At 45.7% G+C, this 24,037-nt stretch overlaps 1 protein-coding gene and 1 long non-coding RNA gene across 4 annotated transcripts in view; one reads left to right on the top strand and one right to left on the bottom strand.

Moving 5' to 3' along the window:
* The window catches only part of UNC93A (unc-93 homolog A), a 40,045-nt gene that overhangs the window by 4,196 nt on the left and 11,812 nt on the right, over positions 1-24,037 (top strand). For all 3 annotated transcript variants that reach the window (XM_072830727.1, XM_072830742.1, XM_072830734.1), the window contains exons 3-9: positions 11,078-11,215; positions 14,096-14,277; positions 15,202-15,431; positions 17,766-17,891; positions 20,356-20,567; positions 22,458-22,593; positions 23,586-23,717. In XM_072830727.1, coding sequence (XP_072686828.1) covers positions 11,129-11,215; positions 14,096-14,277; positions 15,202-15,431; positions 17,766-17,891; positions 20,356-20,567; positions 22,458-22,593; positions 23,586-23,717 — 1,105 coding nt within the window. In that variant the 5' untranslated portion in view covers positions 11,078-11,128. The remainder of the gene's footprint in view (positions 1-11,077; positions 11,216-14,095; positions 14,278-15,201; positions 15,432-17,765; positions 17,892-20,355; positions 20,568-22,457; positions 22,594-23,585; positions 23,718-24,037) is intronic.
* On the bottom strand, positions 10,934-12,870 carry LOC140635727 (uncharacterized). Its single transcript, XR_012033075.1, has 2 exons — positions 12,743-12,870; positions 10,934-11,461 (listed from the first exon to the last, which is right to left on the bottom strand). It is a non-coding gene; the product is annotated as an uncharacterized lncRNA (long non-coding RNA).

The raw sequence follows: 24,037 nt of genomic DNA, 5'->3' as shown, positions 1-24,037 counted from the left end.
TACCCAGTGAGTGGTCATGAGGATTCAAACAGATCTACAAAACCATCTTTTTTTTATCCAAGTGATAAGGTATTGATGTTAAATGTAAGGCATGAAGCGCTTATTGGTATTTTGAGCCATTTATACCTAGATCTTCAGCCATTTGAGGCTCCCGCTGGCCCAGGTTCACATATCCAGTTAGGCGTTTCCATTAATGCTGAAGCTGGCCAACAAGTCAAGACAACTTTCGGGTTTCTGGAATTCCCCATTCTCATCTCGGTCCCAACCACATATCTGCAGGAATGTGTCAATTAGTGGGCACACACGTCTGAGGCTGGGGCCCTCTGGTTACGAGGAAAGCATTGTGGCTGCAACTAAACTCGTCCTCATCACATGAACAGTTTGGGCACAGTCCTGGTGGACATCTCTTAAGAAATATTTTGGGAAAGTGACATTGCTAAGATGATGACATAGGTCGTCCCTGCCTTGGCTCCCTGTCACAAGAACAACTAACGACTGTTGGAGAACACTCCTGAGGGAATCCTAGAACCCGGAGTGAGGCTGACACACCGTCTGCTTATCACAGGCCAGGACAGATTGCATCAGCCAGGTAAGAGAAGCAGCCACACAGCCACATGTTGACCACGTCGCCTCTTCCCTAGGCCAGCACCGCACCACGCGGAGAAGTCTGGATCATCCAGTGGGGAAAGGGAACCTGGGGTAACAACTAGCCTCCCCAGCACTGTGGGTCATTTTGTGGGCATCTCTAATCTGGTTTCATACTGTCGGGATTGCAGGGAATGTGCAGGGCTGGACCACTGGAAATCTGACCGTGGGTGGGAGGGTACGGCTTACCACAACCAGCACTGGGACCTCAGCAGACCATGCTCATGCATGCAGTACCCAAGTAGCAATCTCCACGAAGGTTTTCTTCTACTGCAAAACCAGGTCAGGGGTACGGTGTGACCAGGGAACTTGGTAGGGTGAGGATCTGCGGGATTTGGAGCCTCAAATCAGGAATTATTCCCTCTCTCAAGTCCAGTTTGCCCCTGCCCAGGCAAGGTGCTGAGTCACAGCCCCACTCACTGTGCAGAGTGCCTTCTAGCCCCATTCGAGCAGAAGGGCTGGCAACAATTCCTGGAAGCTGTGCAGGCTCGAGCCAAGAGGCGGGCAAGCAGAGCTGATGGCCCCCAGAACAAAGCCAGTACTGAATGTGGATGCTTCCTGAGCTGCACACAAGCAGGGGAATTTATACACAGCCAAGTCCCAGGGTAGCTCTCAGCCCCTGCCAGCCAGACAGCTTGTTTGGGAAATTGAGAGTAGCCTGGAGCAGCTCTTTCTCAGGCACAGGGGTTGAGACAGCCCCCCCCCCCCCCCCCCCCCGCAAAGAGTGCCTTCTAGCCCCATCTGGCCAGAAAGACTGGCAACAACTCCTGGAAGCTGTGCAGCACAGCTGCGCATGAGCTGAGAAGCAATCAGGCAGAGCTTTTTGCCCCCAGAGCAAAGCCAGTACCAAGCACAGATCCATCCTGCTGCACATAAGCAGGGAAATTAATACATGGTCAAGTCCCAGGGTGGCTCCCAGACCCTCCCAACCAGAGAGCTTGTTTGGGAAATTAAGAGAAGCTTTTCCTCTTCCTATCAAGGCATGGTGTGTGTGTGGGGGGGCCAGGGCTGAGACATTGCCGCATCCACCTTGAAAAGTGTCTTCCAGGCCCATTTAACCAGAAGCTTTGTGACAACTCCTGGAAGCTGTGTGACCCAGCAGTGCTAGAGTGGAGAGAAGGGCAAGCACAACTGGTAGCTCGCAGAGCAAAGCTAGTTCCCTGTTCTTCCAGGGAACTTGGGGTGTGGGTTGGCTTGAGTTAAGATAAGAAAAAAAGAACTTAGCCAGCTTTAGAGCTGCTTCTCCTACTGTTCCTGGCCATCCCTGCCACTGAATTCACAGCCCAGCTCGTCACTGAGTACAGCCTTCAGCCTGTTGGACCAAGCAACTTAACCAAAGCATATGGGAAACTGCATAGCCCTCAATAATCCTACATATAGTGGCACTTGAATGGAAAGCCCAGTCAATGACTTCCCCGCTGACAAAACAAAATCAGGGGCCTCACATGACCAGGGAATTCTAGCCTGATTCAGGTCCCCAAATCATGAGCTATACAGGCTCTCATCCTGCCACTAATTCATAGCCCTACCTAGTACTGAATATACTACCCAGTCCTGACCATCTTGTAAATTCAACCAGAGAATCCAGCCAACCGTGGAACCCATCCTACGGCTTCTTGGATAGGGAACCAAACTAGCAGCCCTATTCAACTTTTCTCAACCAATAGCACAACTTCAAGTCTCATCCACAGAGCTGGAAACGTTGCCTTTCCAAAAATAGACCATAATATCAGGGCTCATCTGCCAAGGACATTACCAGCAGACACACCCAGAAACCCAAACTGAACTGACTGGAGAACTGTCTCTGCCAAAGCAAACCTGTGACATCTAGAAGAGGAGCCCAATTACTCAAATGTATAGATACCAACATAATGAATCAAGGATCATGAAAAATCAGGTACATATGATAACATCAAAGGAAACTAATAAAGATCCAATAGCTGACCCTAAAGAAATGAAGATCTATGAAGTATAAGACAGAGAATTTAGAATAATCCTCTTAAGGAAGTTTAGTGAACTGCAAGAAAACAGACAGACAACTAAACAAAATTAGGAAAACAATGTATGAATAAAATAAAAAGTTCAATAAGGAATAGCAACCATCAAAACAAACAAACAAATGAAATCTTGGAGTCAAAAAATACAAAAACTGAACTGATGAATTCAGTAGGTTTTAAAAGTAGACTCAACCATATAGAATAAGCAATCAGTGACCTGGAGGAAAGAACATTGGAAATTATTCAGTCAGAGGAGCAAAAAGAAAAAAAATGAAAGAATGAAGAAAGCTTATGGGTATTATAGAACACATTGAAATGAAATAATGCTCACATTAGGGAAATTCAAGGACAAGAGAAGGAGAAAGGAACAGAAAACATATTTAAAGTGACAATACCTGAGAACTTCCCAAACCTAGGGAGAGAAATGGACATCCAGATCCATGAGGTCCAAAGGATACCAAATAGGTTGAACCCACTTAGGACTACACTGAGAAACACTATAATTAAACTATCAACAGTCAAAGACAAGAAGAAGGAGAAGAAGGAGAAGAAGGAGAAGAAGGAGAAGAAGAAGAAGAAGAAGAAGAAGAAGAAGAAGAAGAAGAAGAAGAAGAAGAAGAAGAAGAAGAAGAAGGTGGTGAAGGAGGAGGAGAAGAATTATTATTTTAGGAACAGCAAAAGAAAAGAGAGAAACTACATACAAAGGAAATCTTGTAAGACTAGAAGCAGATTTCTTAGGCCAGGAGAAAATGGGATGACATATTAAAAAATACTGAAAGAAAATAACTGTCAACCAAGAATTCTATACCTGGTGAAGTGATCCTATAGGAATGAAGGAGGAATAAAAATATTAAAGAGATTCTCTGAATGGAAGTAAGGGAATGCTAATTAATATCAGTAAAAACATAAAAAGATAGTGCAAACCTCACTGGTAATGGCAGATATACAGCCATAGTTAGATTCTGCAATATGGAAGGAGTGGTGCATAATTCACTTACAACTCTAGTTTAAAAGTAATAAAAAATGAAAGTATTAAAAATAACCATAACTATACTAGTCTGTTATTAGTTATACAATAAAAAAATGTAAATTGCAATAACAATATGCTAAAATGTGAAGGAGAAGAGAAGTAAGAGTATAAAGTTTATGACTTTTCTTGAGGTTGAGTCATTATCATTTTAAAATAAGATGTTATAAATTTAAGATAATTTATGTCAGCTTCATGATAACCACAGGGGAAAATCCTGTAGTAATTGTACAAAAGAACATGATAAATAAATCAAGGCATACCAATATCAAAAGACATTAAAACACACCAAAAAAGATAGCAGAATAGGAAACAAGAAACAACTGGTCTATAAAGCAACCAGAAAACAATTAACAAAATGACAAGAGTAAGTCTTTATTTATCAGTAATTACTTTAAGGTGATTGAGTTCTCCAAATAAAAGACATAGAATGGCTGAATGGATAAAGAACCAAGATCCAACAATATGTTTTCAAAAAGGAATTCACTTTAGCCTTAAAGACACATATAGGGAGTAAAGGGATTGAAAATGACGTTTCAAACAAATGATAACAACACAACAAAGCAGGAGTAGCTATACCTACACTGGACAAAATAAACTTTAAACTAAAAATGTTAAAAAAGAGATAAAGAAAATTATTAAATGATTATAAAAGGGCCAATACATCAAAAAGATATAATAATTGTAAATATTTCTGCAGTCAATATTGGAGCCCCTAAATATATAAAGCCAAAAAGTAACAGAGCTTAAATAAGAAATCAACAGAAATACTATTATTATAGCTGGGGAATTTAATGCCCCCCTTCTCAACAATGGAGAGATCATACAGAGGATCAATATGAGAACAACAGATTTGAACAACACTATAGACCATATGGCCCCTAAGGACATATGCAGAGGATTCTATCCAACAATAGAATACACATTCTTCTCAGGCGCATTGATCATTTTCTAGAATAAACTATCTATTAGACCACGAAACAAGTCTTAGTAAATTGTAAATGATTGAAATTAAATCAAGTATCTTCTCTGACCACAATGTCATGAATCCAGAAATCAATAACAAAAGGAAAACTGGAAAATTTACAAACACATGAAAATTAAACAACACTCTCCTAAACAAGCAATGGATCAGAGAAGAAATTAAAGGAGAAATAAAAAGTGTTTTGAGACAAACAAAAATGGAAACATTACATATTGGAACCTGTGGAGTGCAAGACCCCAAATAAACAAGATCCCAAATAACAACAAAATTTTATGCCTTAAGAAACAAGCTGAACAAAAGTTAGAAAGAAAGGAAATAATAATAAAGATTAGAGTACAAATAAATGAAATAGAGAATAGAAAACCAGTAGAAAAGATTAACCAAAGTAAGACTTGGTTCTTTGAAATGATAAACAAAATTTACAAAGCCCCACCTAACCAAAGAAACAAGAAAAAGGACCCAAATCAACTAAATTATAAATGGGAAATGAGACATTATAATGGATACTACAGAACTTCAAAGGATCTTAAGAGTCTATGATAAGCAACTACATGCCCACAAACTGGACAACCTAATAAAAATGGAAACTTTTTAAGAAACCTATAAACTACCAAGACTGAATAAGGAAGTTTAAAATTATGAACAGACAAATTAGGAAGGATATTGACTCATTAATCAAAAATCTCCCGGGGATCCCTGGGTGGCTCAGCGGTTTGGTGCCCGGGATCAAGTCCCGTGTCGGGGTTCCGGCATGGAGTCTGCTTCTCCCTCTGCCTTTGTCTCTGCCTCTCTTTCTCTCTCTCTATGTCTATCATGAATAAATAAAAAATAAAAAAAATAAAAATAAATCTTTAAAAAAAAAATCTCCCAATAAAGAAAAGCTCAAGACCAGATGGCTTTATCAGTGAATTTTACCAAACATTCAAAGAGGAATTCACACCAGTTCTTCCCAAGCTCTTCCAAGAAAATCAAAGGAGGGGGGCCATTCTCAAACTCATGAGGTCAGCATTATCCTGATACCAAATCCAAAAAAGGTCATTACCAAAAAAACAAAAAACAAAAAATCTTCAGGCCAATATCCCTGATGAATATCAATGCAAAAATTTTCAACAAAGTACTAGTAAACGAATTCAGCAGCACATTAAATGGACCATTCACCATGAGCAAATAGGATTTTCTGTTTGGAATGTGAGGATGGATAGTTTGACATATATAAATCAAGCATTGTGATACATCACATTAATAGAATGAAAGAAAAGAATCATATAATCATTTCAATAGAAGCAGAAACACTTGACAAAATTCAGTATTTATTCTGGATAAAAACTCTTAGCAAATTAAGCATGGAAAAAAATTTCAACATAATAAAGGCCATATGTGACAAGCCCATAGCTAATATCATGCTCAATGGTGAAAGGTTGAAACTTTCCCTTTAGGTCAGGAAAAAGACAACAGTGCCCACTATCACTGCTTCTATTCAACACAGTACTAGAAGTGCTAGCCAGAGCAATAAGGCAAGAAAAAAGAAATAAATACATACAAATTTAAAAGGAAGAAGTAAAATGTCTCTATTTTCAAATGACAGTATCTTATATATAGAAAATCCTAAAGGTTCAATCAAGAAACTATTAGATCTTATCAATGATTTCAGTGAAGTTGCAGGATCAACATATGAAAATCAGTAGCATTTCTATACACCAACCACAAATTTTCAGGAGAGGAAATAATTGAAATTGGTCCCACTTAAAATAGCATCAAAAATAATAAAATATTTAAGGATAAATTTAAGGAGATGAAAGATCTGTACTTTGAAAACTACAAGAGCTTGATAAAATACATCAAAGGAGACACAAATAAATGGTAAAGTATCCCATGTTCATGGATTGGAGGAATTAATATTTTTAAAATGCCAATACTACCATAAGCCATCTATAGAATTATGGCAGTCTGTATCAAGATTCCAAAGGCATTTTTTACAGAAGTAGAAAAAAAAAACTTTTAAAATTTATATGGAATCACAAAAGACCCTCCAAAAGCCAAAGAAATCCTAAGAACAAAGCAGAAAGTATCATGCTTCCTGATTTCAAGCTATACTATAAAACAATAGTCATTGAAAGAGTATGGTACTGGCATGAAAGCAGATGAATAGAACAATGAAACAGAAATGAGAACCTAGAAATAAACCCAAACATTAATTAACTAATGTTTGACAAGGGAGCCAAGAATATTCAATGGAGAGAAGAGTCTTTTCAAAAAATGGTGCTGGGATAATTGGATATTCACATGTAAAAGAATGAAATTGGGCCCATATTTTACTCCACTCACAAAAATTAATACTAAATGGTTTAAAGACATAAATATAAGAACTGCCACCATGAAACCCCTAAAATAAAATAAAGAATAAAGCTCCTTGACATGAGTCTTGGCTGTGAAGTCTGGATATGACACCTACCACACAAGCAACAAAATCAAAAAATAAATGAGTGCAACTATATCAAACTAAAAAGCTCTACACAGCCTAAGAAACCATCAGCAAAGTGAAAAGAAAAGCTATGAAAGGGGGAAAATATTTGCAAACCATATATCTGATAAGGGGTTAATACCCAAAATACATAAAGAACACGTATAACTCAACAGCAAAAAACAAACAAATGAACAAAAAACAATTCAAAAATGGGCAAAGGACCTGAATAGCAATTTCTCCAAATAAGATACATCAAAAGCCAACAGGTACATGTAAAAATGCACAATCTCTCGAATCATCAGGAAAATATAAATCAAAACCACAAGGAGATATTACCTCACACCTGTTAGAATGGCCATCATCAAAAAGACAACAGGTAACAAAAGCTAGCATGGATGTGGAGAAAAGGGGCCTTTATGCACTGTTGATAGGAATGTAGGTAGGTGCAATCACTGTGGAAAACAACATGGAGTTTCCTCAAAAAATTAAAAATAGGGGCACTTATTTTTAGGTGACCACGGGGTGGCTCAGTGGTTGTGCATCTGCCTTTGGCTCAGGGTGTGATCCTGGAGTTCTGGGATCAAGTCCCACATCGGGCTCCCCGCATGGAATCTGATTCTCCCTCCACCTATGTCTCTGCCTCTCTCTCTCTGTGTCTCTCATGAATAAATAAATAAAATATTTTTTTAAAAAAAGTTAAAAATAGAATTACCATATGACCCAGCATTCTCACTTCTGGGTATGTATCCAAAGAAAATGAAAACACTAAACTCAAAAATATACCTGCACCTGCATGTTCATAGCATCATTATTTATAATAGCCAAGATATGGAAACAACCTAAGTGTCCATTGATGGATGAATGGGTAGATAAGGTGTGTATATAGGTACAATGGAACATTATTCAGCCATAAAAATTTGGAACTCCTACCATTTGTGACAAGATGGATGGACTCTGGGGATCCCTGGGTGGTGCAGCTGTTTGGTGCCTGCCTTTGGCCCAGGGCATGATCCTGGAGATCCGGGATCGAATCCCACGTCGGGCTCCCGGTGCATGGAGCCTGCTTCTCCCTCTGCCTGTGTCTCTGCCTCTCTCTCTCTCTCTCTCTCTGTGATTATCATAAATAAATAAAAAATTTAAAAAAAAAAAGGAAAAGAAAGAAACCCATTCCTCCTAAAAAAAAAAAAAAAAAAAGATGGATGGACTCTGAAGGCATTATGCTAAGTGAAATAAGAAAGAGGAAGGCAAAAATTGTATGATCTCCCTTATACATATAATCTCAAAAAATAAGATTTAAAAACTTAAAAACCAAAATCAAAGGAAAAAAGACTTGTGGTTACCAGAAATAGAGGGTGATGGGAAAATGGAGAAAGGTGGTCAAAAGGTACAAACTTCCAGTTATAAGATAAATAATTACTAGGGATGTGAGGTAAAGCATGATAACTATAGTTAATACCGCTGGATTTATGTCTTGGAAATATAGGAAAGTTTTTAAATTCTAAGAGTTCTCATCACAAGAAAGTGTTTTTTTTTTTCTCTTTCATTTTCTTTTTATTGTATCTTATATGAAAAGTTGGATGTTAGCTGAATCTATTGTGGTAATTATTTTCCAATAGATGTAAATCAAACCACCATGCTGCATACCTCAAATTATTTTTTTTTAAGATTTTATTTATTTATTCATGAGAGACACAGAGAGAGGCAGAGACACAGGCAGAGACACAGGCAGAGGGAGAAGCAGGCTCCATGTAGGGAGCCCAACGTGGGACTGGATCCTGGGACTCCAGGATCACACCCTGGGCCAAAGGCAGGCTCTAAACCGCTGAGCCACCCAGGGATCCCTATACCTCAACTTAGACAGTGATGTATGTGAATTATTTCATGAAAACTGGGTGGGGTGAGTATTTTGTTCTGCTAAAGAGCCAAGGCAGATTGTAAAATACTTTTCATTTAAAAACTCACTATTATAACAGATAAAAGGGAAGAACTAGGAGGGACAGTAGAAGCAGATAGGATTAAAGCAATTATTTTCCAGCAAATTCCTGACTCCCAGAAAGACAGCTAGAGGGACAGGGATGGATGTGGCTTGCAAAGACGGAGCACAATGAGGCTTCGCTGCAGAAACACAGACAGAGCCAGAAGGGTAGCTCCCTGGGGTCGCTCCCCAGAGTCCCCAAATCCCAGAAGATGGTTCTGGTACGTTTCAACAGTGGGTAACAAAAGAAAACCTCAGTTGTGTCTTGTAAGATTACAGTGGACATCAATGGCGAATAGTTGTAGACAGACCAGAACTGAAGTGAGCTAGAATGTTGCTGAAAATAAAGAAGTCAGAATTCATTGATCTGTAAGATTGGTGTGAAAAAGTCCATTTTATGCTAAGTATTATATTTTTTAAAAAACTGACGCAAGTGATATTTTCTCTGAAAGTTAAAATGTCATCTTAGCCAATTAACATTTCCTGGTGATGGCTCTGTGTTAGGGATATCCAGGGCTTTCACAATGATTAGCTTCTTGAACTTTTGCAACTCTCCTTTTTCAAGAGGAGGCAGGTTTGGAGAGTGGTGTGATTTCCCTGAGACTCCCCAGCAGAGAGGTGGCAGGTTAGTGTTTGAACCCACAGGTCTCATTTGTTTCCATGTTAGTGTCTTTTACTGGCCTATGCTGTTTGCATGTCTGTATTAAGCATGACTATCCACATTTTTTCAGTACATAAAACCATTATTTTCCTAAAGATTTTATTTTCACAAGAATAAATTAAGCTGCAAGGGCTTTATCATGTTCTTCAAACAGAATAACATGCTCCCATGAGTGGCGTCACCAACACGTTATGTTCACCAACACCGCAAGGCTTTTCTTATGGGTCCAAACTAAATAAAAGTCACTGACTTCACAGAACTTAGGAAACAATCTTCAAACATAAAGTTCACTAACAATTGAAAAAAACAGTTGAACAAACGATTGGATAAACCAGTGATTTGGCTTATTAACTGTGAGATACGGGGTAAGTTGTTTAAAGCCAGATGGGTGCTGCCCAATATGGTAGCCACTGCCAGGCAGCTATTTAAATTTAAATTAATTAAAATTAAGTGCAGTGATGAGTTGAGTTCCTCAGTAGCACTAGCAACATTTCAACTGCTCAATAGCCACATATAGCCCGTGGTTGCCATGGATAGTGCAGAAAGTTCTCTTGAACAGCACTGCTGTCTTCCAAAAATCCAAAATCTGTGACCTGCTCTGAAGCTCAGCTCCCTGTCTGGTAATATCCGAGAGTTCCAATGATAATTATCACAGCTCTACTTTGGGGCAACACAAAACGATGCATGTAAAGTGCTTTGCATATTGTAAAATGTTATACTCAGGAGGTGTGGTCTTTTTTTTTTTTTTTTTAATTATTGCAGTGTTGTAAAATCATGCAGTCTTTGAGAAACCCATATTTTGGCCCTTGGTTCTCACAATCATGTTAAGTTGTTTTCAGAAGTTGAGCTATATATATCTTGAAGCTGACATTTCTATTTTGTTCTTTAAGACTGAAGTATATCCACATTCTGCACCACTGACCATTTCTTTTAATACGAAAAGGTACCATTATACGTATATATAATGTAATTATATTATACATGTAATGTATTGTATTATATGTCTATAATATGAAAATCATTGTTTCACTGTAAGGATTATATCTTCTAGAAATTAATAGGGAACAAGTGCAACCACTTACAAGCTGATAAAAGTCCTAATCTTTTGCCCTGTTAGAAAGTGGTTATTGCAGGTTACAGAGAAGGTGAATGAATAACAACCCCCATGGTGCCTCATGGTGTCAGTGATAACCAGGTTTATTAACTCACAGTGGCCCTAATGACCTGCACGCCTCTCACTTAGACGAGAGAGAGAGAGAATGTCACTCCCTGGGACTTCTTGGGATGGATTGCTTTTCCTGTATCCCGACTGGTTTCTTTCAGGGAGCTCTGAATCTACGTGCCCACTGATGGTTGAAACGTTTAATCAGCATAATGGAAAGAAGCCTGAAGAATGTCCTCGTGGTTTCTTTTGGATTTCTGCTTCTCTTTACAGCCTACGGAGGTCTGCAGAGTCTGCAGGTAAGTGAGAACACTTCTGAATGGACATTTGTCTCCTGGCCTCCAAGAATCTCCTTGGTCACAGAAGATGAGGAATGTAGGATTTCTCATTAACCAATTCACTCCCAAATCCTGTCAAACAGTGGTTTTTATGTGCGAGCTTGCAACGCACAGCCCCACCCATTCCAGCTGACTGTGTGCTTGACCCTTGGATGAGGGGTGTGGGTCCTGGGTTAGTGATGTGATAAGACTTTCTTTGCCTTTGGACTGTTAAAGGAAGAGACACAGGATCAATCATTGTGAATTCTATGGTTTCATGACTTTGGCTTTGTGGTTTGGGTAGTAATGTGAATTTATCAGATTTCATCAGACTGTATAGATTTAGGCCAAACAGTGAACTTGGCCAAGCTGGTTTCTGTCAGTTTGAACTCCATGGCATTCTTTCCTCCTTGGGCCTCTCTAAATGGCTGCAGCAGATGTCACATGTGCCTACTAGAAGATTTGCTATATTTTCCCCAGACGGTTACTTTTTTTTTTTTTTTTTTTTTTTCTGAAGTGTAGTTGCTGTGGGGCAGAAGCCCAGGGAGAGCAGATGCTCCCTACCCCCTTCACACCCAGATCCTCCCCAGTCCACCTGGGCTCCTTGGGTGTAGAAGCATGTGTGACCATTGCTGAGGTCCCCTCTTTCTGGAAGACCAGAGAAGTTCGAGAACCAGACCTCCAGCTCTGGCATGGAACAATCTCACCCATCCACTTTCCCTACCTTCTGTCCCAGCCCTAACTTGCCATATTTCTTTGCTTGCTGATCCAGAATATGTCAATATGGTTTCACTGGGACAGTTGTCTCCATCAGTCAGGACTGAGCTAAGCAAAAGAAGGCAATGACGTGGACAGAAGTGACCTTAGGCCTGGCTGTGTCCCCACGATGTTGGGAGCATCTGCCTGTCCCTGTCATTTCCTTCAGCTCTCATCTGACCGGCGCACACGGTCCCAGGATCCCCAAGGTCCCAGCCAGACTCGCCCCAGGACCCAGGCATGCACTTACACAGCCTCCCCCTACAGCAGCTGGGCCCTCTCACTCCTGTGGCTAGTGACCTCCTACTAGTCTTTCAGATCTCCACTTGGATGTCACCCCCTTCTCCCCTTCCCTGACCCCTGGAACCAAAGTCCCCGGATGTGTTGCTCTGGTGCTGTGGCAGGCACCGCATTATGCCTGTGTGAGTCCATGATGCTAGGAGGATGGCCACCACTCCATGACCATGTCCCCCTGACAGCACATAGGATGGGTAACTCTGTGAGTGAAAGTCATCGGCTCAGGCTAACCTCCAGTTTAACTCCCTTCCCAGGTTCTCCATGGGTTTAAAGATCCAACCCTACTCCCCAGGATTGAACCGAGACTACTCGTGCTCTAGTCTGGCAGGCTGCCCAGCCTCACTCCCCCAGAAGAGCTTAACGGCTCTGGCCAAAGCAGCTCAATGTTCTCTGCTGCCTCTCAGCTGAGGACAAGGCCCATGAAAACTCATCACCTCCCACCCTTCCTCAGGTTACCCTCTCATCCTCCAGATCTCACTTGGCCTTCACTCCCTCTAGACAGTCTTCCTGACTCCACTGGGCTGGCCCCTGAGCTTCCCTTGCAGGACTCAGGCCTATTGCAATGGCCTGTTTGCTGGTGTTACTGACCCCTGTCGGCTCCTGTCCACCATGTACTCCCGGATGGCAGTGGCTGTCATAATTTCCTTTGTTTCACTAGAGCAGTGCACAGAGCCTGTACTGGTAAGTGCTTAAGGCTACATTTGTTGAATGACTTGAGTGAATGTCCTACTTGCTTATATAAGCAGGTCTTGCATTATCCAAATTCCACATGCACACATACTTATCCTCATACATGTGTTTTGCAGGCCTGCTCCCCTAACACATGCAGATACAGGCGACTGAACGTGGCCATTTACATAGAAAAGACCTTTGTTTTTAAAATTTGATTCCCACTTTGTCTACTGAGATCTGTCTTCCTTTGCAGTGGTTTGCAGTAGAATTAGATTATGAGTGACTAATATACCTTGCCGATTTGCAGCAGCACCATGCCTAGAAGAGAAATTCCAGTGCACAGAAGTGCTGCACGGTTGTCATTAACATGGAGGAGCTGAGCTCAGTAATACGGGATTTCATACGTTTGTGTTAAGGAAACAAAAGGCTCAGGCTGAACCAACTCTCACTCCACACTTCTGGCAACAAGAATCATAAGCAGAAATTTCCAGATAACCCCCACATCATGGAAAATGAACACTCAATTTCTATCTTCTAACAAGATTTCAGAATTTTCATGGGATTAGCTGTTGTTACTTTCAGTTTCAACTAATCCACAAATATACTGTTATGTACCTGCTTTGGGCAAGGCATGGGGAGAGATTTGGAAAAAACAGAACAATTTCCCATGTTCCAAGGGATCTTTGTCAGCTGGGGTGACATCTTGGGTCACAAGGGTGTGTGTGCTAGGCGTTAGATGAAATTCTAGCTAAAGGATCAAAGCTGAGGTCTCCATGGACCACATTATCCATGGGCCCTTGGAGACCCTTTATCTGCACTTGAGCACCCTTTGGAAAGCGAGGACAAGAAGGAAGGTCAGGGCACCCCAAGGGGTGGGGAAGGAAAGGAAGAGAGAAAGAAGAGAGAAGCCTGGAGTGCTGGAGTGTCCAGCACCTGGGCCTCAGGCTTCCCCTCTTCAGAGTCTCTGGCAGCAGCTGACCCTCTCTGTTGGGACTGTGCTAGTTTCCACTCTCGCCGCACCTGTCAGCTGGGAAGCCACAGGAAGCCTGTTGTGGCTGTCTCAGGAACCTAGTGGTGACCCAGAGCTCTTCCCCTTGGCGGTGGGCCCCTCTGACCAGGGTGGTTTTGTCCCCACAGAGCAGCCTGTACAGAGAGGAAGGCCTGGGCGTGACAGCACTCAGCACGCTGTACGGCGGGGTACTTCTGTCCTCCATGTTCCTCCCGCCGCTCCTGATTAAGAAGTTTGGCTGCAAATGGACCATCGTCGTCTCCATGTGCTGCTACGTGGCCTTCTCCCTGGGCAACTTCTATGCCAGCTGGTACGGCCCACACAGCTCACGCCCCGCTTCTGGGTCATGCCTCAGGCCCAGCTGCTCGGGCGCACATGGCTGGACGTGCCCAATGACACCCCATTGCTCCCACTTCAAAATGAGTGCCATTCCCTAAAATTCCTCTCTGTTTCCAGGATAGGAAACTACGGAGGCTTTTCCCCCATTTTTTTCCCATCAAGATGTCTCTGTCCATTTTGCTGTGCCCATTTCTTCCCCTAAGTCCCAGCCTGACCTCCCCTCAGGCCTGTTCTGGGCCTTGAGCTTCCCTCTCTGTCCCAGGGCCCTTTTGTGACCACAGTGATGAAAGCTAGAAGATGTCCAGGGTGCATTTCAGGAGACTTAGCAGAATGTGACCAATGGACCCACCACCACACCCTCATCATCACAGAAAGTGGACGTGGCAGGGCTGGAACTAGACGTGCAGGGGCCCATGAGAGGGGTTCTCAGTGACCAAGCTCTAAGGGCACTGGCCCCACACTCTTATTCAAAAGAACACACCTGTCAAGCATCTCTTTGGAGGGATGCCCATTGACATCCCAGACATAAGATTATGGTGACTTCACATTCTTCTTTTTCTTATTGCCATAGAGTTTTCACCAATCAACCAATCACTGTTTCAATAAATAAATAAATCATTTTTTAAAGGTATAGCTGTTAGAAATACTCAGAAACCATACAGCCTTACTTGTAATCCCAGTTTATAAGTAGTTGCTTTCAAATGCAAAGTTCACAGGCAATGAATTTCTCTCTTGTAAATGAACCTGAATCAGAAATGGTGCTGGGTTTGGTCATTTATCTGAGTCTGATGGATGGTGAATCCATCAATCTAGCCAATCCATAAACATAATAATGCTTACAGGGGACTAAGCATGGTGTTTCCTTCTTCACAGAGGTAAGCATTTTGTTTTTCAGGTACACCTTGATTCCCACCTCCATACTGCTGGGCCTTGGGGCTGCCCCTCTGTGGTCCGCCCAATGCACGTACCTCACAATCATGGGAAACACAGAAGCAAAGAATGTGGGAAAAGTTGGCAGAGACGTGGTGAACCAGTATTTTGGCATCTTCTTTCTCATATTCCAGTCATCCGGTGTTTGGGGCAACCTGATCTCATCACTGGTGTTTGGCCAGACACCCACTCAAGGTAAAAGAAAACGGTGGTCAGTGATGGCACCTGAGAAGGTCCCCCATCCCATTTACACACATCTTTATTCCACGACCAGAGCAGGTGAGCCACCTGAAGACGTGATTCTCACCTGCCTGTGGCCCAGCCTCTCCTGGTTCCCAGCTGTTCTCCAGGATGGTCTGTGTAGATCTGAGGGTCTGTCGTCCACAAGGGCCCCAACCATTCTGGTCCTGCCCTCCCAGGGCCAGGGGGAAACCCCTGAAGAGCAGAGCCCAGAGGAAACAGAGGGTCACTGCCAGTGGAACTCGGGTTCATGGAGCCATCACTATCCTTTTAGACTAAGAATGAGTTTGATTGATTTATCATCCCACTGAACTGATCCACTGTCCAGAGTCTTAAACATTTCACATAAGACCAGTTGACCCTTAACTGATGTCAACATTTGACAGCTGGTGTCTTAACTCACATCTTTCCTTGCCCTTGCCCAGACACGGATATAAGGTGTGTATCTGTTTTATGTCTGCACCCTTGGATGTCTGAGGATTTAAACCAAGGGCAGAGGAAATAAATCTCTTCAGTGCTCACAGGCAACCTTTATTCTTAGGGGGGTGGGGGGAGGAGGGGAAGGTTCTGACTCCTGACTCTCTTTTTTTCTTTTTTAGAGTCCTTTATTCCATTTTTATTTTTATTCCAACTCCTCATAGTAGAAGTGAGGCCTTTGTACACTAATGCTGTTTCATCCATATGAACAGTTAGGGAACATCTATTTGTTGATGATTACTACTATTCAGCACCTTGGCCTTTCGTAAAATGTCTTAGACAATACAAAATGTTACATTTATTTTTCCCATGAAATCAAATTATTGTAATTCTAATCTCTCAGAGTTAATAAATAGATTTGTAATGTGTATGAATATCTATAGGATTCCCAAACATGTGATTTATATTGGTTCTAATCAAAAGGATTTATTTTATTCTTTTCTCTACAATGGATTATTACTCATCCATAAAAAAGGAACAAAATCTTGCCATTTGCAATGACATGGCTGGAGCTAAAGAGTATTATGCTAAGTGAAACAAGCTAGAGAAAGACAAGTATCATATGATGTCACTCATGTGTGGAATTTAAGAAACAAAACAAACAAACATGGAGGTGGGAGGAAGAGAGGCAAACCAAGAAACAGACTCCCAATGTTAGAGAACAAACAGATGGTTATCAGAGGGGAGATGGGTAGGGATATGGGTTCAATAGATGATGGGGATTAAGGAGGGCACTGGTTGTGATGAGCACCAGGTAATGTGTGGAAGTGCTGAATCACTAAATTCTACACCTGAAACTAGTATCACACTGTATTTTGAATAACTTTCTCCCATACTGACTCCTGACTCTAATCAGGATTAGTCCTATCTCTGCATCGTGGTCCTCGGTCCTGCTCTTCCCTATAAAGTCCACCTTTAGGAAACTCCAAAATCCTCCCTCCCCTTTTTCTCATGTGATGCCATCACTTGCTAAGTGCATCTGAAGAAGGGAAACCATTGGGTTGATGGATACCTGATTTTTACTCATTATTGCTATCAATAATCCAACAGAAACTGAGATTAAGGGTCAGTCTACAACACACCTGGCGTGAAACGGAGTGAAGAGATTTACTTTTAATGACATTCAGGCAAGTGAGCTTAATTCTCCAAGTGATCCCAGGACACAGACTCCGAGGAGTGAGGCATCCCCAGAGCCCTGCAAGCCTCCTTCGCCTCCCTCGACCTCTGACCTCCCTCCAAACCACCTCTCGTTCTTTGGGCTGTGGCTCTCACCAGTCGAAGGGGACTTTCAGAGTTCTATGTGATGAAATTTCTATTATGACAAATGCTCTTTCTTCCATGACATCTTCCCCCCTCTCCCCAGCACCTCAGACATGGTCTGAGAGTCATTGACAGTGCACATTTTATTCTTTCAGCAGATAGGGAAACTAACACTCAGAAGGGGTGTGAAATGACCTACCCAAGGTCGTGGAATCTGAAAGAGAACCCAGCAGTTCTGACACCTATTCTAATGTACCTTATTTCTTCTTGATTCTTCTGGAAACGTTGAGCATGTTCATTATGTCCAGAAAGTAATATAACAAGCAACTAGCATTTATTACACCTTTGTCCAGGGTCTTAAAATGTGCGCCTAAGGGGAAGGGTGATTTGAGGTAGCTGGTCAAACAAACCCATGTCCCATGCTCTTGACCTATGGTCACCCTTGCTTTGAGGGTGTCCAGGCTCTTGTTAGCTACATATTTCATTCCTCCCGCCCCTCATCCTGTCAGTTCCCCACATTCTCACATCATCTTTTTGCTTCCAACTGCACAGAGGCCATCCCAGAGGAGCAGCTTCTGTCCTGTGGGGCCAGCGACTGCCTGATGGCCACAGCGCCCACCAACAGCACCCAGCGTCCCTCGCAGACTCTGATCTACACCCTGCTGGGCATCTACACGGGTATGTGTAGAAAAAGAGTATCTTCCCAAAGTATAAATATTCCTGCAAAATGAGTTCAGCTGGGTTGTACTTTGGTATTTTTCGTACGAAATCCAATACAGCAGAACAGGGCTGTCTGACGGTTTCCTATAATGATAGAATCATTTTTCTTTTGCGAAGCCCAATACAGTGGCCAGTAGCTACATGTGCTTGCTTATATTTTTATTAACTAAATTAAAAATACTGTTCCGAAGTCACAATGGTGAGGATTGAGACTGTGCTGTGGTCTCAAGGCACAGCTCAGGCCACAGAAATGCATCTTCTGCACCCTAAGCTCCTGTGTGAGATTCCCCTCATCAACACGCAGCCCTCTGAGCGTCCCCCTGCATGAAAGCAACATGGGTCCCCACTGTGGTTCCCAGTAGCCACCCCAGACCCAGAGCACATGATGCCCACCTCCTGGTTCACACAATCCAGCAGCTTAGGGGAGCGCGGTCTGGACATTTATGTGAAACAGGGACCATGCCTTTGTTCCGGGGAGAAACTCTCTTATTATTCAGATCCTGGCTTCCTTGCAGAGTTTCATGGGTCTTCTTTCTGTAAGCAAGGCCATGTTACCATAAAGACACACACATAAAAGGAATGGAGAACCAGGAAAAGAGAATTCTACTCCCCAGGGTAATTTTCCATGATTTCCTCTGTCCTCAGGATGATATTCCTTGCAAAGCCATTCTCTTTAGTATATTCGATGAGCGACACCAGCACATTCATGCCCCTTTGGCAGGTTCTGGGTCACGGGACAGCTCTGGACACACACACATTTTTACTTTTCCTAGCAAAAATGTGGTTTCTGTACCATGATCCACCTCTCGTGACTGCCTTGTGGCTCTCGTCCTGGGATAATGCGTGTCCTGAGGGCTTCGTGTGCCTGCCCACGGTGGGAGGCCATGGTCCTGAGTCCCTGGGGAGCTGACACGACTCCTCCATGTGATTACGCACAACCTATGGATGGGCTGTTCTGGAAGCTGCTTCACAATTGAGGTGCCTGAGACCCCATAAGGGCGGCTCTAATGATTTGGTGGCACTTATGGCTCTCGAGAAAACTAGTGACCACGTGTGACCTTGGCACGAGCTCAGCAGACCTCCACGTGGTGTTTAATGAGCATTGTCAAAATGCAGTTGTACCGACCTGGGGAGAAGGATTGTGTTTAGCCGGGAAGACAGTGGCTGCAGGACAGCAATAAGGCTGAGAAGTCAGCTGTCACATCTGTGGGGGGAGCCCACTGAGGGGCTATGGGGTCAGGCTTCACCAGCTCTGCCCACCACCTGGCAGAGAGCTGCTTTGTAGACCTGGCAGTCTCGGGGACACCCGGCCCATGGGCTGCAGTGGGACGGACCTTGTGTCACATGAGCTGGTGAGATGAAGCAAAGAGAAAAAATAATTCAAGTCACCTTTAGAGGCTGACAGGTCTGACCCATCGGACTAGACATCGTGGCTTAAAGCTGTTCTGAAGGGTTTCCACTGCCTTTCAGAGAAGGAAGCATCAGGCTCTTGAATGAACCTGTGGCTCCTGGAGCGCTGGGTGTCATTCGCGTTGCCAGAGAGGAGGAACCAGGGACAGATACGCAGCTATCACGAGCCCAGTAAGGAATGAGACAGTTTCTTGGTAAAGATGAAAAGGAATAAATAAACACTAGCCCTCCATCCAAATAATGAAGAGGCGCAAGGCACAGAAAGAGGTGCGGTCACACCTCCTGGACTGTGAACGCGCAGGGTCCCCTCTACGGGGACGTGAATCTTTGCCTTGAATAAAATGTGTTTGCATCGTCAGCCCATCCATGTGGTTCAAAGCACACCCGCTGTGAAAGGGAAAGCCCCCCCTGCATCCCTCCCCACCCTCCTGGGCCCCCAGTCGCCCCCCACCCCTGTGGCCTATAGTTCCTGGACACAGAGCAGCACATGTGACAGCGCCCCCCTCCGCCTTCCCCTCTGAAAACAGCGCAGCCCTGCACCCCAACTCCCCAGCTGCTCCCCATGGGTCCCCCTTAGCATTTAGAGTTGCTTCGTCTCCCATCTTCGAATGTGCAACATCCCCTCACGTTCGGGACGCCCCGCAATGCATGCACCCAGTTCCCACCGCAGGACATTAGGGGAAACACATTTGGAATAAACACAAAGCTTAGCAAGGGATAACCTTTTGGGACTCGAAATCCTGAGAAGGGAGCCCAGCTGTTGCTGGAAGTTACCTGAGGGTGAGGACAAGGGAACAGCCTCGGTTGAGGGCACCGAGGACCTCAGGGCCTCGCGGGGTTTGTGCTGCAGGCCAGAGGCCCTGGTCAGGCTCGGCAGCCTCGTTTCATGGCTTAAATGAGGATATTTGAAATAGATGCCCCAAAGGGGAGAAGGAAGTAAATCAGTGCCACATAGCCAGGACTTCCCGGCTCCTGCGAGCACCCCAGCACCCCCCCTCTGTCCTCCCTGCAGGGAGTGGTGTCCTGGCGGTCCTGCTTATAGCCTTATTTCTCGAGCCCATCAAAGATGCTCAACAGAAAAGCGAAGGAGAGAAGAAATCATCTTTCTGGTCCACCCTGCTGTCGACCTTCAAGCTCCTTCGAGACAAGCGCCTGCGCCTACTGGTGCTGCTGCCGATGTACAGCGGATTTGAGCAAGCCTTCCTCGCTGGCGACTACACCAGGGTACGTACGAGAGCACCCAACACCTGCGTTTGCATGTCGCGGGGGCTGCTGGGGGCGCGCCAGGCCCTTCCCGGCCGTGGGAGAGCAGAGTTTATGGTTCAGCATCTCAGCTTCCAGGCTACTTCCACCCCCTGGAGCTTGGCCTTGTCTGGAGGGCCCACCTCCTGGTTGAGATGTGTCCTTAGGGAAAGGGCCTGAGCTGTGCGGCATCATGTGTAACACTTCCTTGTGTTATGCCTGCCTGCACCTCACCCTATGCCCTTATTTTAGGGAAAAACGTGAAACCCATGAGTTACACCGAGTGACACTGGGATTCCTTCTCATGCTAGTTTTCAAATTGTGCATTTCAATCTGGAAATGGATGTGGCTCTGGGGCACTGTGGCCCTGTCTTTCTCTAGATGCCCGCCTGCCCACTTCGTGCATAGGGAAGGCCTCGTGGGGGCAGGCTGGCAGAGGGACACCTGTCTCCTGGGGCTGGCACATCAGGAACACAGGGCCACCATCCACCACTGTCCCTCGTGGCCGTGGCATGCTCACCAAGATTCTGTTTCCACGGCTCCCTGCCCCTGTGCTGTCCTTTCCTGAAGACCCTCCTAAGGTGCCATAGGAGGGACGCCGTAAACTAGGCTGTTAGAGAGCAGAGATCCCCTTTCCAGAAAGTGCTACGTAGGACCTGGGGCAGCCAAGGGGCCACAGAGCCAGGACAAGTCCACTCCTCCAGGATTGTCCTTCCTTGACCAGGAAACGTCTCCCACTCCGTGCCTACCGCAGCTCCCTCCTTGGTAGACGTGCCACACTAGCAAGATGCCCAGTTAAATTCAAATTTCAGGTCGCCACCAACATCTTTTAGGACATGTACGCTCCGTGCAGGATTCGTGGGTCCTAGATTCTCTCCGGCAGCCCCTGCTCCCGGGACTGTCTTGCTGGAGGGTCTTGGAGTTCCAAAGACCAATGACAGAAATGACAAAACAGCCCTTTCGCATTTGGCCACGTCCCCTCCACGTGGAGTGGGACCTCAGCCATGGCCCCTGCCGTCCCAGAGCAGTGGGGCTTCCTGTCCAGCCTGCCCATCTGTGTGTCTGTCCTGATTCTTCCCGGGGATGGGAGCGGCCGGTGTGGGCGTGAGGGCACTGGGTCCATGCAGAGGTCCGTGCCCTCTGTACCCCGCAGTCCCACGCAGGAGAACTCCTTTCTTCTTCTCTCTGCAGAGATTCCCTTCATTTTCTTCACATTTGCTTATTTTCTATTAGGATTTTATTTTATTTGTAGAGCTCTTTCCGGTTCACAGCAAGGTTGACAGAAAGTGTCAGGAGCCCCATATGGCCCAGCCCCACACATGCACAGTCTCCCCCATTATAACGTCCCTCCCCAGAGGGGGCGTTGGTTCCAGCCGGTGAACCTGCCACGGCATGTCATCATCACCCCCGTAAGGGGTCACTCTGGGTGCTGTGCGGCCCCGGGGGTTTGGACAGAAGTATCAGGACACACGTCCACTGTTTTGGGATCACGCAGAGTGGCTGCCCCAAGCATCCTCTGTGCTCCACCTGTTCCATTCATCCCTCCCACCTTCTGCTAACCGTCTGGTGTGCAGAACGGGAAATGACCAGCCCCACTAGGAATTGCTCAGATTAGCCCCTAATTCCTAAGGAGAGCGACATAGGCAAAGGATGCGCAAGGACGCTTCTGTGCAGGTGTCCTTGGGGGTTCCTGCCGGGCATGAGCGTCTCCTCCTCCGCCAGGTGCCGTGAGGCCACCATGAAAGTCTGGGCCCGTCCAGCACGTTGGCTGTCCCACGGCAGACCGCATGTTAGTGTCAACCGTAACCCCACATCCACACCAACCCCGGGCCCCGAGCCACCAGGTAACGCCCCCTGTGCTTCCTCCCGCAGTCCTACACCACCTGCGCCCTGGGCATCCATTTCGTCGGCTACGTGATGATCTGCTTCTCCGCCACCAACTCGCTGTGCTCCGTGCTCTACGGGAGGTTGTCCCAGTACACGGGCAGAAAGGCCCTCTACGGGCTGGGTAGGCAACCCGTGGCCAGACTCGGGCGGGAATGGGGACCAAGGGGCGGGAGAAAGGCCATGCTCCGCTCAGGAGCGAGTGCATGGGGGCTGAGCGCCCGTGCACCGCGGGGAGGCTTCCTTGTAGGAGGTGACCCGCCCTCCTGCCTTCTACATTTTTTTATTTAAATTCAACTTGCCAACATATAGTAGAACACCCAGTGCTCATCCCATCAAGTACACGCGTCACCCTCTGTCTCTGTTGGGAAGAAAGAAGAAGCAGAGACAGGGTGAATAATGAGAAACGAGGGCATTGGCAACACAGTTACCCGGCCCCCCAGTCAGGGTCTGAGGTGTCTGCGGCGACGACACGGTGAGAAGGGAGAGTGATGAGCTGACCAGGGGCCGTGTCACCCGCGTAGGTTTTCCCATCTTTTCCCTACGATCGCCCTGTGGCGTGGCCACTGCCCACTTCAGATGCGGAAACCCAGGAACAGGGAGTGTTGTGACAGGCCTGAGGCACACAGCGAAGGCCACAGGCACCTCCCCTCTTCCCTGTCAGCAGCTTCTGGAACGCCCAGAGCTGTTCTTGGGCTACATTGCAGTAATAGAGGCCTCGGTGTCCACGGGAATCAGGCCAGAACTCACGAGCCACCGGGGTAGCATCAGGCGGGTGAGCTGGGTGCCTCTGCCGGCCCCTCCGTGCACCTCCGCACCTGCTGGGGAGCCTCAGGGAGAGGCTGGGGCGCTGCAACCCCCCTCCTTCTGTTACTCTGGGGTCTCCTCAGCCGGGGCACCGTGACACTCCCTGCAGGGAGCAGGGCTCATCACCCCGAGCCCGGCCTGGATGGTGGGGGCCCAGGGGTCTGCAGAGGCTCACCCCCTGCCAGGCTGGAGTATTTCCAGGAGACACTGTTTACCTGTTGAAGCAAACAAAGAGGCTCCTTCACCATCGGGGGTCCCAGCCTCCTGGGGCTGCGCTCACATCCCGGTTTCTGCCCCCCGTGTGCACAGGTGCGGTAACCCACCTGTCTTGCATCGTGGCCCTCTTGCTGTGGAAACCTCACCCCGACCAGCTGGCCGTGTTCTTCGTGTTTTCTGGCCTCTGGGGTGTGGCTGATGCCGTCTGGCAGACACAAAACAACGGTGAGTGTCCTGTTCCCGAGTCCCCTCTTGGGGGTCCCTACCTAGGCCAGCCGTGGGGACACATGGTGGGCAGAGGGCCTGCCGTCCCGGGGCCACGTGGGGAAGTGTCGTGCCACCTAGTGATGCTAGAGCAGGAGGCAAGAGGGGGATGTGGCTCTAGGTGCCAGCTTCAGTCCCACGATGCAAAAGGAGGGAATCACCTGCGGATACAACTTTCTTTCCTAAGAATGTCAGGTTCCTCACGGCTTTCTGTTTGCGGAGCGTCCCTGAGCAGGGATGTGGCCATGTGCTGCGCGCTGGAACCATGGGGCTGGAGAGGC

Source organism: Canis lupus, chromosome 1 (assembly GCF_048164855.1).
Source record: "Canis lupus baileyi chromosome 1, mCanLup2.hap1, whole genome shotgun sequence".
In the NCBI taxonomy this organism is placed as follows: domain Eukaryota; kingdom Metazoa; phylum Chordata; class Mammalia; order Carnivora; family Canidae; genus Canis; species Canis lupus.
This window is presented reverse-complemented; position numbering and strand designations above follow the sequence as displayed.